This window comes from Lygodium microphyllum, chromosome 8, assembly GCF_053477565.2.
Source record: "Lygodium microphyllum isolate KBCC chromosome 8, Lygodium_microphyllum_v1.1.10, whole genome shotgun sequence".
Lineage (NCBI taxonomy): Eukaryota > Viridiplantae > Streptophyta > Polypodiopsida > Schizaeales > Lygodiaceae > Lygodium > Lygodium microphyllum.
Genome location: NC_141142.1, coordinates 8,528,253 through 8,545,361, shown reverse-complemented (window position 1 = coordinate 8,545,361; position 17,109 = coordinate 8,528,253). Strand labels below are relative to the sequence as shown.

Sequence of the window (17,109 nt, the reverse complement as noted above, 5' to 3'; positions counted from 1 at the left end):
CATTAACTAGTAAGTGGTAATGTTCTTTGACCTCGGCAAGCACAAGTATTATCATACCTAACATACCTACCAAAACTATGTTCACAGACACAATAATCCCCACTTTTTGAAAAAACAACTCGATTACCAATTCATTGGGCACCTCTCACCCACACACAATTATGTTTTCAATGACGCTAAGTAGAACTGAAAGCCAATGGTGGCCAATCCAGTAGTAGTTGGTAATAAAATGTCCAACACAGTGTGCCTGAAAGGGTAGCCCATTCTGGAGGGGAAAAAGTATTGTGGAACTGCTGTCGTGTAAGAAGTGATTAGACGGACACATATTCTCCTGTTAACACTTCTTCGAGGATGTATCAACCAGATGTGAGCAAATAGTGCAAAATTTTCATGCATGACAGCTGGATAATATAAGAAAAACTATGTTATTCTGTTGTATTCGAATGGAAAAACATGTGGAACTTTTCTCATACATTTCATCAGCTTACAATTTTGCATCAAATTCAGGCTGAGTGACCGGACAAAAATAGTGAAAAGACATGAAGGTCAGACTATTGGCTCATCATCTTCTCAATAGTGCATCCAGACACCAATATACAACCCTCCATGTTACACATGAATAGCTCACATTGCAGTATATTGCATCTAGCACGTCTACTGAGATAAACCTCCCATCAACCACATGCAGAAAAGAGCCATAATCAGCTCTTTTCATACATGATCAAACCACATCTATGAAACTTGGGGCACAAGGAATCCCTAACAAGGGAGTAGCCATCCAAACAGTTCATATGCAAACTTCTCAAACAAATACAGTATCGAACTTCCTTCTCAATATCGCCTTTTAGTGGGGCTGCGAGACCGATGCCCCCGAGGAGACCTACTCAAATAATTCAGAAGCATCAGATCATTAATAGAAGTCTAAAAGACTGTAAGTAGTAGTTTAAAGCAATGCAACTCCTAAAACACCAGAAAGTCTTGATATTGATATATATCATGATGCTAAGGATCTAAGCCCTTTGGACAAAGTATGGGTTATTCATTGTTGCACCAAGCTGAAGGCAACCTTCCTTATAAATTCACCTTGGGATGGAGAACAATTTGAAACTTCTTAATGATCCACGTGAAAACTCAGAATCTCATGAATGTTCAGATCTAACCTGAACTACCTAAATATAAACATTGCAGTACCATCTAAAGAAATATATAATTCCCTAACAAATCACTTTTGAAGTCTGAAAGTCACTGCAACCAAACCACATAAGCAACCACAAATTGCTCACCTCTTTCTACCATTGCCACGCCGTCGCAGTGGTCCACTGCTAAATGCCCAATCCACAGCTATGGTCTGTGTCAAAAGTTCTGCACCATTCAACTGATTGATTGCAGCTTGAGCTTCCTGCTTCTTCTCATACTCTATCAATGCATATCCCTGATTGCATCAAACAGATAAATAGCCAAAAAAAAGCAGAATGAGATAGTGAAAACCAAGCATCCACTCCCTTCAAATTTTGTGATAGCTTTTAAAACGACATGTAACAAGCAAGGAGCTATGTAATCATGCAGAGCATATACACATATCAATACATGTTAAATGGCCAAATCTGCATATGTGCATGTGAAAAAGTGCAGTGTATGTAATGATTAACAGGTCACATATTGTAAAAGAGACAAGTTTAAAGAAAGACTTATTCTTAAGATCGACTGTTCAGCATTATGATGGAGACTGCAATCTCTGACCCCAGGTACATTATACAATTAGGCTGAGACTGATATTTCAATCTGAATGAATGTTTCAGACTGAACTCGTGTTAATGGGAATGGCAAAGACACACAATGCACGATTGCCATTGTCAGTAAATATCTAACCAGATCAGCAAGTTGTCCCATACATCTTGCAAGATCAAATAAAAATATTGCCTCTGTAGCACTACCAGAAACGGGCAATAACAACCCTATGAAATGCAAAAAGTTTGGGGTATGTATGGTCATATATCAATGTCTACAGCTGACATCTCAAAGTCATTGTTGCACTAACCTATTGGTTTGGAGAAACAGTTCATAATGACTAACATACCTGAATAAAGAGGTCCACAATCCACATGTACACCAGCCTCTAAAGTATAATTGTGAAAACACTATTACTAGGATGATATGACTCTAGACAGTAGTGATTGCAGAAACTAATACCATGGTGAGCAAAATAATATGTTCAGATATTGATTCTCCTTGCATGCATATCAAGAAAGCAACCCATAAGATATTTGGGATCTTAGCGAATTCCCACCAATCAAAGAAGAATACACATGGCTTCAGAGCCTTAGCGACTAAAGATAATTAGCAAAACCAAAGAAGAATGCAGCATGAACTTCCAACAGTGAAGAAGATGTGAAGAAAGACCAAGGTAAAATACAATACAGCTTTAACTGCAAAACTAATCAAACCTTCTACCACAGATGAAGATTTTTCAGCAAAGAGATGATATTATTCCATGCCCAGAACCAATCTCAAGATACAACTCTGAAGAATTGATTGCAATGTCCACTCCATTGATAAAAACCAGCTTTTTGAGTTCTTCACGTGTGAGCCAGGTCCCCACCAAATTTTTGGGCAATCACCAGCAGACTATTTTACTTCGGGATCCTCACTTAGTTTCCTGGCATTTACTGCAGGTTTCAATCATAAAGTCAGATGTCTTCAAAAACATTGCATATATCCTCCACTCAATAATTGGAAACTAGATTTCTATGTGTGCTCCTGAGGCCCGTGCCCTAAATGGTCGATCTCCCACTTGGAGTCTCATGGCAGTTTTCATAGGCTGTCTTCTGCATCTTCGGCACTAAAAGGAGTTTTCTGCTAGCTGCCACCAATCAGCACTGCTCTGCAGTGATTGCTTGCCACACCTGCTGGACTAAGCTGCCTTTTGAAGTTCATTTAGGTTGCTCATACTCACTATAGCTGCTACAGGGCAGACTGACACGTACTGTGTTTCTTGACTAGGGCAATCCAATCTATGTTGGGAATAAAGGATCACCGTGCCTTTTACTGTGTTCATGTGTGAATGCACCCCTACACTCTTGTACTTTATATATTATCTAAACCTAAAGTGGTACACCCGTCATTGTACCAAAATACTGATTGTATTGTGTACTCACTCCTTCAACTCACTCTTCTCTCTGCACTCAGTCTGCCTTGTACTCTATCTCGATCCTAGCAAGTGCCATCAAACTGGTATTCGAGCAGGGAGCAAACAAGCTAGTCAGCTGACACACACAAGTTGGGAGACAAGCCAGTGCTGTGACAAGCCTGCCACAAGCCCTGACAGGTCGGCGTCAGCAATCGCCAGGTTGGGCGAGTAGGCAGGTGAGAAAGCAACGGTGCAGTCAATGGGCTGGCTCAAGCAGCATGAACTGCGACAACACGGCAGTCAGGCAGAAGGCAGGAGTCACGAGCGACACATGCGCAGGTCAAGCGGAAGACAGGGCCTGGTCAACACCACATCAGGCCCGTTTTTCCTCTTTTTTTTTCTTTAATTTCTGCCATTTTCCCTTCTCCCCTTTGCCAAGAGGTCATATGAAGAAGCATGGGGCTTTTGCAAAATTTCGACAATTTGTGCAACAATTGCCTAGTATATGCACTTCGATACATGTATTGATGCAATCTGGACGGATTTCCTTCTAAAAATTTCGACCTTTTTGACTGAAATTGTCAAATTTGAGCATGGGAATGCTTTTGCAGCAGAAATTGCAATCAAATTTTGGGAATTTCACATGTAATTGGTGCCTTGGCCTCTAAATGTGGCAATAATTGCTTGTGGAGTGCAGCAGCAAACTCTCTTTAATTCTGAAAATCTATTTGCAGATCTGAAATTTCTACAATCTCTGGATTTTTACTGCTGGTTGGTTTGTGGTGGAAACAATGACAGCAGCAATCTTTTGCACATCAAAAAGCTTGAGGGTGCACGTAATTGTGCAATATGGCAAAAAGCTACAATGTGTTGGTGCAGAAGAAACCGGTGAAGCCCATCAAAACAAAGGGAATAAAACCAACAGATATGGAACAAGACAAGTGGGATGATTTGGATGAGCTTGCACGCTCTACCATTGAGCTCTCAATGTCAAACAACTTGCTCTTTAACACTGAGAAGCTGAATTCAGCATATGCAATGTGGCAAAGGCTTGAAGAATTGTATGCTCAAAAAAGTGCAGACAGCAAGGTTTATTGGCTAAAAAAGTTAATGGACTTTTGCATGAAAGAAGGTACAACCATGTCTCTACATTTGAATGAGTTCAACTCAATTTTCAATCAGCTAATTGCTTTGGATTTCCATGTTGATGATGAGTTCAAGGCTACTAGCTTGCTATGCACTTTGCTTGAAAGTTGAGATACTTTCAAGATAGCTTTGAGTAACTCCAATAAAGTTGGGATACTTTCACGACAGCTTTAAGTAACTCCAATGCTCAGCTATTATATTTTAATGTGGTGAGTTATTTGGTGATGAAAGAACTCAACATGCAAAATATTCAACAAACAAGACTTCTAATGCATTGCACACTAGAGGCAGATTTCAACAAAACGGCAATTCTGAAAATAGAGCACACAGTAAGTCTCGTGGCAAAAATGTGGAGTGCCATCATTGTGGCAAGAAATGGCACTACAAACGGGATTGTTTTCAATTGAAGAAAGAGAAAGGCAAAAACAAAGACATTGAATACAAGGCTGAGAAAAAGGACAGCCAGCCTGCAAAGAAGAGCAGTGTGAAAATAAAAGAGGTAAATGTAGTTACTCATGAGAATGACGACGACGGTGATGTACTTCTTGCTTCTTCTAGGAGTGCACATGCATTGATTGCAGATTCCAAGGACGGCATGCACACTTGGATACTTGATTGAAGTGCGTCCTTTCATGTCACACTACATCATGAGTGGTTTTTTTACTACAAGGGTGGTGCACGTGGTGTAGTCCACTTGGGGAATAGTTGTGCATGTAAAATTGCAAGCAATGGCAATGTGAAACTAAAATTTCAACATGGCCTCGTGTTTGTTTTGCATAATATGAGACATGTACCTCACCTCAAAAAGAGCTTGATAAGCACAAGGCAACTAGATGATAAAGGCTATCACACCATCTTTGGAGATAGCAAATGGAAAATTTGTAAAGACTCTCGCATCATTGCCAATAGCTCCAAAAGTGATACTTTGTATCCTTTACATGTATCTAGCATGCATGACCATGTGGTTGCCATAACCGAGCAGCCAAGTGTTTCTTTGTGGCATAGCCAATTGGGACACATGAATCAAACTGGAATGAAAGTGCTTTCTCACTTGTGCTATTTGCCGTTTTTAAGGTATACTAATTTTGAACAGTGCGATCATTGTATTTATAGTAAGCATGCTCAATCGTCACACAAGAAATCTCTTTCTCTAAAATCTTCACCCTTCGATTTTCTACATTCAGATGTAAATCAAATGCCAAGGTTATCTCTAGGGGAAAAGATCGCAAAGACGAGGCCTCAGATAAATTTAAAGAATTCTTGGCACTTGCTGAAAATCAAACCAACAAGACATTAAAGTATCTTTGCTTTAACAATGGTGGGGGAATATGTGTCCAAAGCCTTTTAGGACTTTTGTGACAACAAAGGGATTACAAAGGAGCTCACCGCTCCTCATAATCCACCCCAAAATGGTGTTCCAAAGTGTATGAACAGGACCATTAAAGACAAGGTTTGTACAATGCTATCACATGCTACTTTACCTCATGGATTTTGGGCAAAGGCTATTATGGCAGCCGTACACTTGATGAATCAATCACCAAAGTCCTTTTTTTTTTCTTTCTTTTGGGGGAGGGGGCGTTCGCTCTAGAAGCGTGGTCTGGCAAGCCACCTTCGTATGTTCACTTGAGAGTGTTTGGTTACGAGACATTTGTGCACATTCACAAGGAAGAATACATCAAACTTGAGCAAAAGTCTTGTAAATGTATTTTCCTAGGATATTGTGATGAAGGTGAGATGGGGTCTCAATGATGGGATCCCAATACTTTTTTTTTCTGTCGTTGGGGAGGGGGGGTTTTCCTCTAGAAGCGTGGTCGGACAAGCCACCTTCTTATGCTCACTTAAGAGTGTTTGGCTAAGATACATTTGTGCACATTCGCAAGGACGAATGCAACAAACTTGAGCAAAAGTCCTTTAAATGTATTTTCCTAGGATATGGTGGTGAAGGTGAGATGGGGTATCAATTATGGGATCCTGAGAAAAGAAAAGTAGTACACAGTAATGATGTTATCTTCTGAAAAGATCGCATGCACAAATGGCCCAAAAAGACAAAGGAGGTAAGAAGGGTTGTATTTTGGGAGAATGTACCGATAGGACAACAAAGAATGCTCATTAGACAACAACAAATACTTGCTGTAAATATTCTTTAAAATGCAAGGAATAATGCTGAAAATGATCAGCAAGTGTAAGATAGCTTCGTAAAGACAGAGAGAGAACCCATGAAACCATTGAGCACGAGTGATTCTTCTTCTCCCAACCACGCCTAGATAAGTGCTGGCCCCTCTCATCCGTATTCCTTTGCCAGCCGTCCACTTCTCTGGAGTCCTACTATTCTTGGACTCTCTTACTCTCTAGGCTCCCCTTAACCCCGTTCGGGCGCCCAAATGCCCGGACGGTCATTCTCGTGCATGTTCCCCTAGATTTACCTTAATGTCACATTAAATGTCACTTTTAATGTCACATTCCATATTTATGACCTTAACGTGACATTAAATATCACTCTTAATGTCACATTAATGTCACATTTCCTTCCCCTTAAGAATCGGTTTCGTCCTCGAAAACGATACTTGGAGGGTCTAACTGTAAATTGGGAAACCTTTTCTTTAAAGTGCTTACTCGCTCCCATGTTGAGCTTTCTTCTGAACAATCTTTCTACTTAACCAAACATTCCTGATAAATAGTGTTCCTTGTTCGTCTATTACGAACATTTAATATTTTTTCTGGTTCATGTGGATTAGATTGGTCATTGAATAGCTCCTCAATATCATCATTTAAGATTAAATTATCCAAATCACCCAGCTTCTTCCTTAATTTACTTACATGAAAAACTGGATGTATTTTACTACCAGCAGGTAGTTGGAGCTTGTAAGCCAATTCTCCCACCCTTTTAAGTATTATGAAAGGACCACAATACCTTGGTGAAAGCTTTGGACATTGTCCATTTTTCATAGTTTTAGTTTGTTCAGGTACCTTAAGATAGACCAATTCTCCTTCTTCAAAGGAGATGTCTCTTCGGTGAGGATCTGCATATGCTCTAGCTCCATTTTGAGCTTTTTTAATATTTTCTTGAGCAAATTTTAACATACTATTCATATCCTCCAAAAAGTCTTTAGCTGCCTGAACCTTTTCCTTATGCAGACCTACTGCAAAAGGAGCTCTGGGCTGAAACCCATACATTAACATAAATGGACTATATCCAATGGAAGAGTGCTTGGCACTGTTATATGCAAACTCTGCTATTGGTAAATACTCTTCCCAATTAGTTTGCCTTTTACTTACATATGCCCTAAGCATATCTTCAAGAATTTGGTTAACCCTTTCAGTTTGCCCATCTGTTTGCGGATGATCCGCCGTACTCATGCTAAGTTTAGTATCCAATTTCCTAAATACCGCACGCCAAAAATGGCTATCAAATTTTCTATCCCGATCAGAAACTATATTTGCCGGAAGGCCATACAATCGGTATATGTTCTCTACGAACAATCTAGCCAATTCTGGTGTTTTAACATCAGTTGAAGTTGGAATGAACCTAGCCATTTTGGTTAACCTATCCACAATCACCCACACCGAGTCGTGCCCCCTCTGTGTTCTAGGTAAAGCAACAATAAAGTCCATGGAGATACTCTCCCATTTTCCCGAAGGAATTTCTAATGGATGGAGAAGTCCTCCCATTTTTAATCTTTCAGCTTTATTAACCTGGCATTTATTACATTTGACCACATAGTCAAGGACGTCCTTATTCATTCCACGCCAATAGAACTGCCTTTTAATAAGACTATAAGTCTTATTAAGACCTGGATGTCCCGCACTAGGGGTATCATGACACTCAAAGAGTATCTGGCGCCTTATTTCTGTATCTTTCGGGACACATATCCTACTCTTGTAGAGTAAATAACCATTATCAATGGTAAAATTCTTCCACTTGAATCCAGTTTGAGCAACCCCTGATGCTCCATTTCCTTGTTGAACATCCTCAGATATTCCTTCCTCAGTAGAAGCACTTTCATTTGGATCCCCATTTTTTATTGCTTCCCATATGTTGGAATATGCCGGATCAACCTGGCATTTCCCTTTTAAAGATTCAAGCAAGTTGGAAGTGAACTGAGTAAAACTCAATTCATTAATGATGGGCATTCTGCTAAGTGCATCAGCTACTATATTATACTTTCCTTCTATATCTTATCTCATAGTCGAACTCTTGGAGGAGTTCAGCCCATCTGGCTTTACGTCCGTGTAAATCCGGTTGATCACTAAGCCACTTAATGCTTTCATGATCCGATAAAATCAAAAGTTTGGCACCATACAAATAGTGCCTCCATTTTTTCATTGCATGTACTATTGCATACAGCTCCCTCTCATAAACAGAATAATTCTGTTTTGCACGATCTAATTTCTTGCTTTCAAAAGCAACCGGTCGACCTTCTTGTAATAAGACCGCGCCTATTGCCTTATCACTGGCATCAGCTTCAACCACAAATGGTTTATTGGGATCCACTATTAATAGTACTGGAGCTGTAGCAATAGCTACCTTAAGTTTTTGAAAACTTTCATTTTGGTCTATTCCCCAATTAAAACTTTTCCCTTTCCCTTTAAGTTGGTCTGTCATTGGAACAGCTATTTTGGCATACTCTCGAATGAATCTACGATAAAATCCAGATAAACCTAGGAAGATCTGCAGCTCTTCCAGGTTCCTTGGAGGTGGCCATTCAATAATTGCCCTTACTTTTTCTGGATCCATGTTGATTCTCTCTTTCGAGATAATATGCCCCAGATATTTGACCTCTGGTGCAAAGAATTCACATTTAGTTTTCTTCGCATAAAGGGAATGTGTTCTTAACAGTTGGAATACTAATTGTAAGTGTTCCAAATGTTCTTCTCTTGATTTACTAAAGATCAAGATATCATCCAAGAAGGCTACTACAAAAGGTCCTAGATAGGGCCGTAAAACACTATTCATCAGCTTCATAAAGGTAGCTGGCCAAAAGGCATCACCAAAAAATCATAATGCCCGTATCTAGTACGAAATGCCGTCTTGGAAACATCTTGTGCCTTAATTCTTATTTGGTGATAGCCTGATCTTAAATCTATCTTTGTGAAGAATTTTGCCCCTTCCAATTGATCAAAAAGATCTTCCATTCTGGGCATAGGAAATTTATTCTTCACTATTATTTTATTAAGTGCTCTATAGTCAACACAAAGTCGCATAGAACCATCTTTTTTCTTTACTAATAAAATTGGTGAAGCGCAAGGTAAATTACTGGGTTGAATAAACCCTTTATCCAGGTAATCCTTAATTTGTCTTTCAACTTCTTGATACTGTGTTTCACTTAACCTATACGGTGGTTTTGAAATTGGGTGTGTATCCTTATTTATATCAATTGGGTGATTTATATCACCCCTATCTGGTGGAAGGCCACTTGGTAAATCAGAAGGAAACACATCTTTAAAATCATCTAACAAACTATTCAATTCATTATTAACATTCAACTCACAAACATAAGAAAATTGTTGCTTTATATTACAGAAAGTAAAAGTATTCTGTACAGGAAGAGACCATAACATATATACCTCACAAACTTCCTTCTATATCAGCTTCTGAACTTCAATAGAACACAACAAAGGATTATCAGATACTTCATGTTCACCTTGAATGACAAAAGTCTTACCATCCCTTTCAAATTCCAGTGTATTATGGTGATAGCTACGTTTTAAGGATGGTTCCAATCCCCATAGCCACTCCCTCCCTAGAGCAATGTCAGCTCTTTCCATATTCATTATTTGGAAATCAAGTTTATCTTTATATCCTTGAATCTCAATTTCCAAATTGGATACCATTGTATCCCATATTTTATTGTCTTGGCCTTGCATCATACGAACAACATATTGATGCTCACTGTTTTGTTGGGGAAGTTTCAATTTTTTGACAAGTGCATAATTTATAAAATTATGTATGGCAGAGTCATCAATCATGACTCTAACCCTTTTTCCAGCTATCAATCCATGTACTCTAAGTAAATCATGTGGACCAAAAGTAGGCTGCCACATAGAAGTTGACATACAACACTTATGTTGTACATCCATATGCAAGACCTCTAAAGATTTATACTTTTCATGGCCCTTTAATTCTAAGGTCTGCACTACATGGATTTGTTTTTCTTTTCCCTTGCCCTTGTCCTTATCCTTTCCTTTGTCTTCCCCCTTTTTCTTTTGAGGGCAATTCCAAGCAGCATGGTTAGGGAATAGGCAATTAAAACACAACTTTTCTTTTTTGGCCTTATCAAAGTCATCAGGACTTAACTTTGGCCTCATATATGGTTTCTTTTCAAAAGGTTGTTTTTTACCCTTAAAAAATGGCATTTTTCTTTTAAATTTGCCCATAAATTTTGAGGTTTCCAATTCCTTAGACTTGGGCTCCGTATCAGTGAGACTAGTGGGTGTACCTGGACGCATACTATCTTCATAAATTAATGCAAATTTAATTGTCTCTTCCAGCGTCTTAGGTAAACTCCGTTTTACTTCCTTTTTACACGCTTCATCCAGTCCCCTAATGAATCCTCTTGTTTTTTGGAATTCATCTATTCCTTCCAGTTTGAGGATTATCTCACGATATTCCTCCAGATATGTCAGCAAGGGTCTTCCCTTTTGTCTGACATAATCCCAATCTTCCCAATTTCTTTCCATTTCATTTTCAGGAAGAAATTTTTTCAAAAAGACGGATTCAAATTGAGCCCAAGTTTCAAGTATTTTATTCGCCTCCTTTAAAGTTCGCCACCACTTATATGCTTTGGGCCCCAAAGTTAAACTAGCCTCCAGTGCTTGGAGATATGGTGGGGTATTTTTTAATTTATGTAAATCTTTCCATTTTTGGAGGAAATTAAAGATTGTGTCTTTATTCCTATCTTTTTCCTCCCCATAAAATTGACGTGGTTTCATATCCTTTAGAATTGGATTATCCCTCAATTTATGGTAAGTTTGGGGTTCCTTAGGATCTTGCATAGTCACATCTAAATCTTTCGATGAAGATGGGACATCTGAGATTTCTATCTTATTTTTATCTCTTTCGAACAATAAAGTTAATTGAGATTTTATTTCAGTAAGTGTTTGAGTTAAAAATTCTATTTGAACCCCCTGAGTTTGCACACGAGCAGTAAGATCATCGAATTGCTCTCGCGTAGCAAAAAATTCTTCCCATTGTTCTTCTTGTATTTCTGGTTCATGGGGATCTACCATATGTTGGTCCCCAGAACTAGAGCTTTCCATTACCCTTTCTTTTCCTTTTTCTGCCATTAATACACTGGAATTGGAAAGCAAAAATAAGAAATTTGCATACAAAGTAAAGTACTTCCATGATTTTTAATGACAGACTGTAGTTGCTGGTTTGGAAAGAAGCCCGAAGAGTAATGAACAAATTTTATCTTCCCAGACTAGAGCAGTAAAACAATCATGCTGGAAATTCAATTTCCTGACTTCAATCGTATATGACATTCTTCTGTCCCTCTCACAACAGTCGCAGTCATGTCCATCTCAGGAGCAGTCGCAGTTACCCGTCAACAGCAGTCGTGACAAAGTCACATTTTCTCATGACCCCACGCCTAGTTTGGTCCTCGCGACCCCACGTCTAATCTTTTCCCTGCCCGTAACGTGTCACATTAATGTGACGTGGCACGTCTTACTTTTCTTTGTCTTCACGGCCCGTCGCGTTTTCACGGCGCCTGGCACGTCTCACCTTTCTTTTCCTTCACGGCCCGTCGCGTTTTCACGGCACCAAATACTCACGCAACCTTGCGAAAAGTTGACGACCTGGCGGGCGACTGACGACCTGGCGTATTATTGACAATCTGACGAACAACTGATAATCTCTAATAGACGACGGATCTGATCGTTGAACCATAGGCTCTAATACCAATGTAAGATAGCTTCGTAAAGACAGAGAGAAAACCCATGAAACCACTGAGCACGAGTGATTCTTCTCCTCCCAACCACGCCTAGATAAGTGCTGGCCCCTCTCATCCGTATTCCTTTGCCAACCGTCCACTTCTCTGGAGTCCTACTATTCTTGGACTCTCTTACTCTCTAGGCTCCCCTTAACCCCGTTCGGGCGCCCAAATGCCCGGACGGTCATTCTCGTGCATGTTTCCCTAGATTTACCTTAATGTCACGTTAAATGTCACTTTTAATGTCACATTCCATATTTATGACCTTAACGTGACATTAAATATCACTCTTAATGTCACATTAATGTCACAGCAAGATCTTGCCCATGATGTACCACAAATTCAGCAAGAACAAATGCCTTTAGAACAACCAGAACCAGTTGTACAGCATGTTGAATCTAAAGAGCAGCAAGCTATTAATGCAGATTTGCAAGCTAAACAGCCAACAAATTGGGTCCATAGGTCGACCAAAGTGCAAAGACAACCAAATAGGTTTGTTCCTAGTGTCAATTATCTGGTTGATTATGTCATATTGAGAGATTGTGGTGAGCCGTCATGCTTCCAAGAAGCAATGGACAGAAAAGACAGCAAGCAATGGCATAAGGCAATGTTGTCAAAGATGGAATCTCTCATGAAAAATGACACTTGGGATTTGGTACATTTTGCCTAAAGGGCAAAAAGTGCTACCATGCAAATGGATTTACAAAATGAAAGCCCCTTTTGGTTCTTTGCCAAAGTACAAGGCACGCATGAATGCTAAAGGATTCAAGCAAGAACATGGAATTGATTTTGATGAAATATTTTCTCTTGTAGTCAAAATGACTACTTTGTGAACCCTTGGTTGAATCTGAAGATATGAAATTCATACATATGGATGTAAAAACTGCTTTCTTACATGATTTGCATGACGATATCTATATGCAACAGCCTAAGGGTTTTGTTGCAAAGGGGAAAGAGTACATGGTATGTAAACTCAACAAGAATTTGTATGGGCTGAAACAAAACCTCAGGGATTCCATTGCTCTCAAGTTGATCACTGCTCATACACCAAGAAGGCAATAGATGGCAGCCTTATTCTCTTAGTTTATTATGTGGATGACATACTCATTGCAAGCAGGGATGTTCATGCCTTGGACTCCCTGAAGCAGAGTTTACACAACAGCTTTGATATGAACGATCTTGGTGAGGCCAATCACATTCTTGGCATGCATATACTCGAGGACAGATTGAAGGGTCTTCTTTATTTGTCACAACAGGAGTATGTCACTAAGGTTTTGCAGTGTTTCAATATGGAGGGGGGAAAGCCATTGGTGTATCATTGCCTCCATATGTGAAACTTAGTGCAAATGACAACTCTACATCTGATGATGAAAAGGCTGAAATGGCCAAGATACCTTATGCTTTACATTACAAGTGAAGGTTACACTAGTGCATTTTATTTTTGGGATGCCCTCAATATGGGACGGCCAATTCTTCAAAGAAAAAGTGCTAGAAGAAGCACCCTCACCTTTGTCAATATGCAAAGGATGAAGCAAAGAAGTCTACGCATGCTTCGACTATCATTATAACAAAGTCTTTCTTTCTTCACATTCAAGCAAATGATTCTCCCTTGGCTTTCTTCATCTTTTAAGAAGTCTTAATTGGAGGATAAGGAACATCCAATCTTAGAAATTTTTGAGCAATTGGCCCAAGATCTATCTTATATGTGTCTATTAGTGGTCCAACTAATTACTATTATCATCTAATCAAGCCTATGATCCAACTTATCAATTCCCAACTAGATATCCCTCTTCGTGTGACCTTATAGACGCCTCTCTATTTCCATTGGCATCTTCTAGCCTTTTCTTCTTTCTCCTAGTTTCGAGTCTTAGTCTAAACCAAATGAGGACGTTTGTAACCCTAGAACTAGTCATCTCCACTAGTCCTTTTCCTTCATCAATAGTGTTCATCACCAACACTTATAGACACCAACCACCCATGTCATTGGGCTCCTTGTTCTAAAGGTTTCATGTCCATCCAAGCCTATCATTACCAACACTACCACATGGCATCTCCTTGGCAATTTATGACTTGACCATTTACATCGATAATCTTTCATAATATCAAGTTTGACCAATTCTATCGGTACCACTACTCCTCCCGGAGGGTAACATCCTCTTCTCTTCACTACTATGTCTAGCATCCTTACTACCCTACCCTTCCAACACTCATGCAAGAGCCTTAATCTATCGCACTCAATCCTGTATTTCAATCTTGACTTTGTTCAAACATTATCCAAGGAGTGTTCTTTTCTATGTGTTTATTCTTTCTCTAGATGTGTTTACATGCACATCAAAAAACAATAGCTATGTAAAAAACCTGAATCCTAGCTATACACGAAATTTAGGGTTTTTCAAGATAACATAGCAACGTTGTTGCATCAAAAACCATTAGTTTCTCTTGAATCAATAATAAGAGCCTTGAAAAGAAGCTAAGCACGTGTAATCTTAGAAATAAAATAATAACATGCAATGCAAATCATGAGAAAGAACAAAGTACTTATACATGTGCTAGTCAAAAATATTTAAGCACTAAGTTGATTGAAAAGATGAACAAGCTTGGAAAATATCAAAAAATCGATTAACAACATTATGCCGTTACTTGTAGCCATGCAATTTGGTTTTTCAATAATGCACCAACTTCCATTCAACAACATTGCGCCATTACTTGTAGCCATGCAATTTGGTTTTTCAATAATGCACCAACTTCCATTCAAAAAAGAAAAGTAAGACTCAAAAAGCCATTTAAAATCCGATGATCTAATGCATGAAAGATAAAAATTTACAAATAAATTTGCTAGTCAGGTTGGCATACAAGGTAACTCACGGACTATAAGAGTAATTGGAGACAATTCTTGGTTTAGCCTCTCACAATGCAATGTGGTGCAATTGAGGTTATAGAACCCTATAGCAATCATCTCCATTGGTGCTATATTGGTCCCTTCCACATACTTCCAAGATCGATGTTTACAAAGATGGCTACAAATCTTTACTAATCAAGCAACATCCCATGTCACTTATTCAACCTTGAGATATTGTTGTCGCATCACATCACTACATAATAACATTCTATCAAGAACGTGCATTATCCACGTTTGGATTTGCACCACCCATCATCAACAAACTTTATGACAAAATTTTCCAACGGTTCTACCAAAACCAATCTATAGCCCACTTTAACAATCAATTGCTCATTGTAAAAAGTCTTCATCCATAACTACCTGCCAAAGTTTCAAGATTTGCACTCTCATATAGGAATCACCTAAAACCAACACATCCTTGTGACCAGAATCTTGCAACTAGAACCTTTCAAATCTCATCTTAGTGCACGAAACCTTCTAACATGGCATTTGATTGAAAGCCGAACAATCCAGATTTTCATCCTTCACTAAATCCTATTTGGGGATTAGCCCTCCTGATTCCTTGTTTTTCATAACAAGACTGCTTGATAATCGTTTGGTTCTTTTTACTGATCACTACAACCTCTTCCTACCCCCCCCCCCCCCCGGGCCAAAAAAAAGGGTAAAACAGATATGCAAACAAAAACGAAAAAACAGCCTCGATAACAGCATGGTTTTGTACATACTATGCAATGGGAGTATAAACATTATATTTTGATTGGTCTCAATTTACGGGGCGGAGCATTTGCATAGTAGAAAAAATGTGGGTTCTCTAGCTTACTTAGAAGTTAAATCGTGCTTTCCATGAGAGACAACAACGCCGTCTTGAAATTGCAGAGGTTGAAGAAATAAACTTGACTGAACATACCTTGACGAACCCCGTTCTCCTGTCCAAATTCAAATGCAGATTTTTTATCTCCCCAAATTCACCAAACATGTCGTGCAGATCGTTCTCTTGAGCCTCTTCGTGCACTCCAGTGACCAAGATTATCCAACCCTCGATCGCTTTAGAAGTTCCGTTAAGGAAAAGAAAAAACGACATGATCCTGATTCATATGCAAAACAAAGGACTATAGTGAAATAAGATAACACGACAAGTCTAGCAAACGCTCGGATACAGCGCTGTGGCCCTGGTCCGCCATCGGAGTAGAGTGACTCGAACTCCTTGCCAGCAAATCTGTTCGATCTATCAACATCTGCCCTGTCGCGGAAGCCACGGCCTTTCGTCTTCTTTGGTGCTCCGGCTGCTGCTAATTGAGAAGTCCCTGCGGTTCCACCGGTGATAGTGGACTTGAGCTTGGGAGCGGGAGCTGGAGCAGCATCGCCTTCGTCCATGGCGACGTCCTCGTCCATAAGGTCATCCTCATCGTCGGGCTCGAAGTCAACAGCATCAACCTCAGGAGGAGCGGCCATAGCTCTCTAAACTGTCGCAGAGTGCAGTTCCTCGCAGCGGGTGTCAAGCTTCTCCTTTCCTCCTGCAAACTAGGGCGGGGCAGCTTGAAGAAAAAAAACGGGCGGATTTGTAACCTGACTTCTGAATAAAGTACCGACCCTGGGCTGCTGATTCCCCGCCTGCCGCCCACGCTAGCCTAAGGGCGGTTACACACAGGGCTAAATCCCCCGCCCGAGCCGCCCGTAAAGCAGTCCGTGTAGTTGTTTACACACCAAATGCAACCCTTGGTAAAACCACAAGTGCCATGTCCTAGTGGTAGTGAAAGCCTTGGCGAGGATTCAAATCTTACCAAGTGCAATTAATTTTTTTAATATTGAAGGTCTTGTTGTCTAGTTAGTGAGCATGAAAAATATCTTAGACGTGGGAGATCCCTTGCCAAAAGTGTTTGCGAAATAAGAAAAGTAGACTAAATCAGATCACCACATGTTAGCCAACTGACACTTTGAATTTTTTGAAAACTGAGCGTCCACTGCTGTGTGTAACTGGCCCAAGTCAGTCAACTAAGGAAAGGTTC

At 39.7% G+C, this 17,109-nt stretch overlaps 1 protein-coding gene across 1 annotated transcript; it reads right to left on the bottom strand.

The window, feature by feature from the left end:
• Nucleotides 1–406: 406 nt before the first annotated feature.
• Y14 (RNA-binding (RRM/RBD/RNP motifs) family protein) lies at nt 407–16,659 on the bottom strand. Its single transcript, XM_087682538.1, has 4 exons — nt 16,261–16,659; nt 16,011–16,147; nt 1,284–1,432; nt 407–880 (listed from the first exon to the last, which is right to left on the bottom strand). Exons 1-4 carry the CDS (start codon nt 16,553–16,555, stop codon nt 832–834), a joined length of 630 nt encoding a protein of 209 aa, XP_087538664.1. The 5' UTR covers nt 16,556–16,659; the 3' UTR covers nt 407–831.
• Nucleotides 16,660–17,109: the final 450 nt, after the last annotated feature.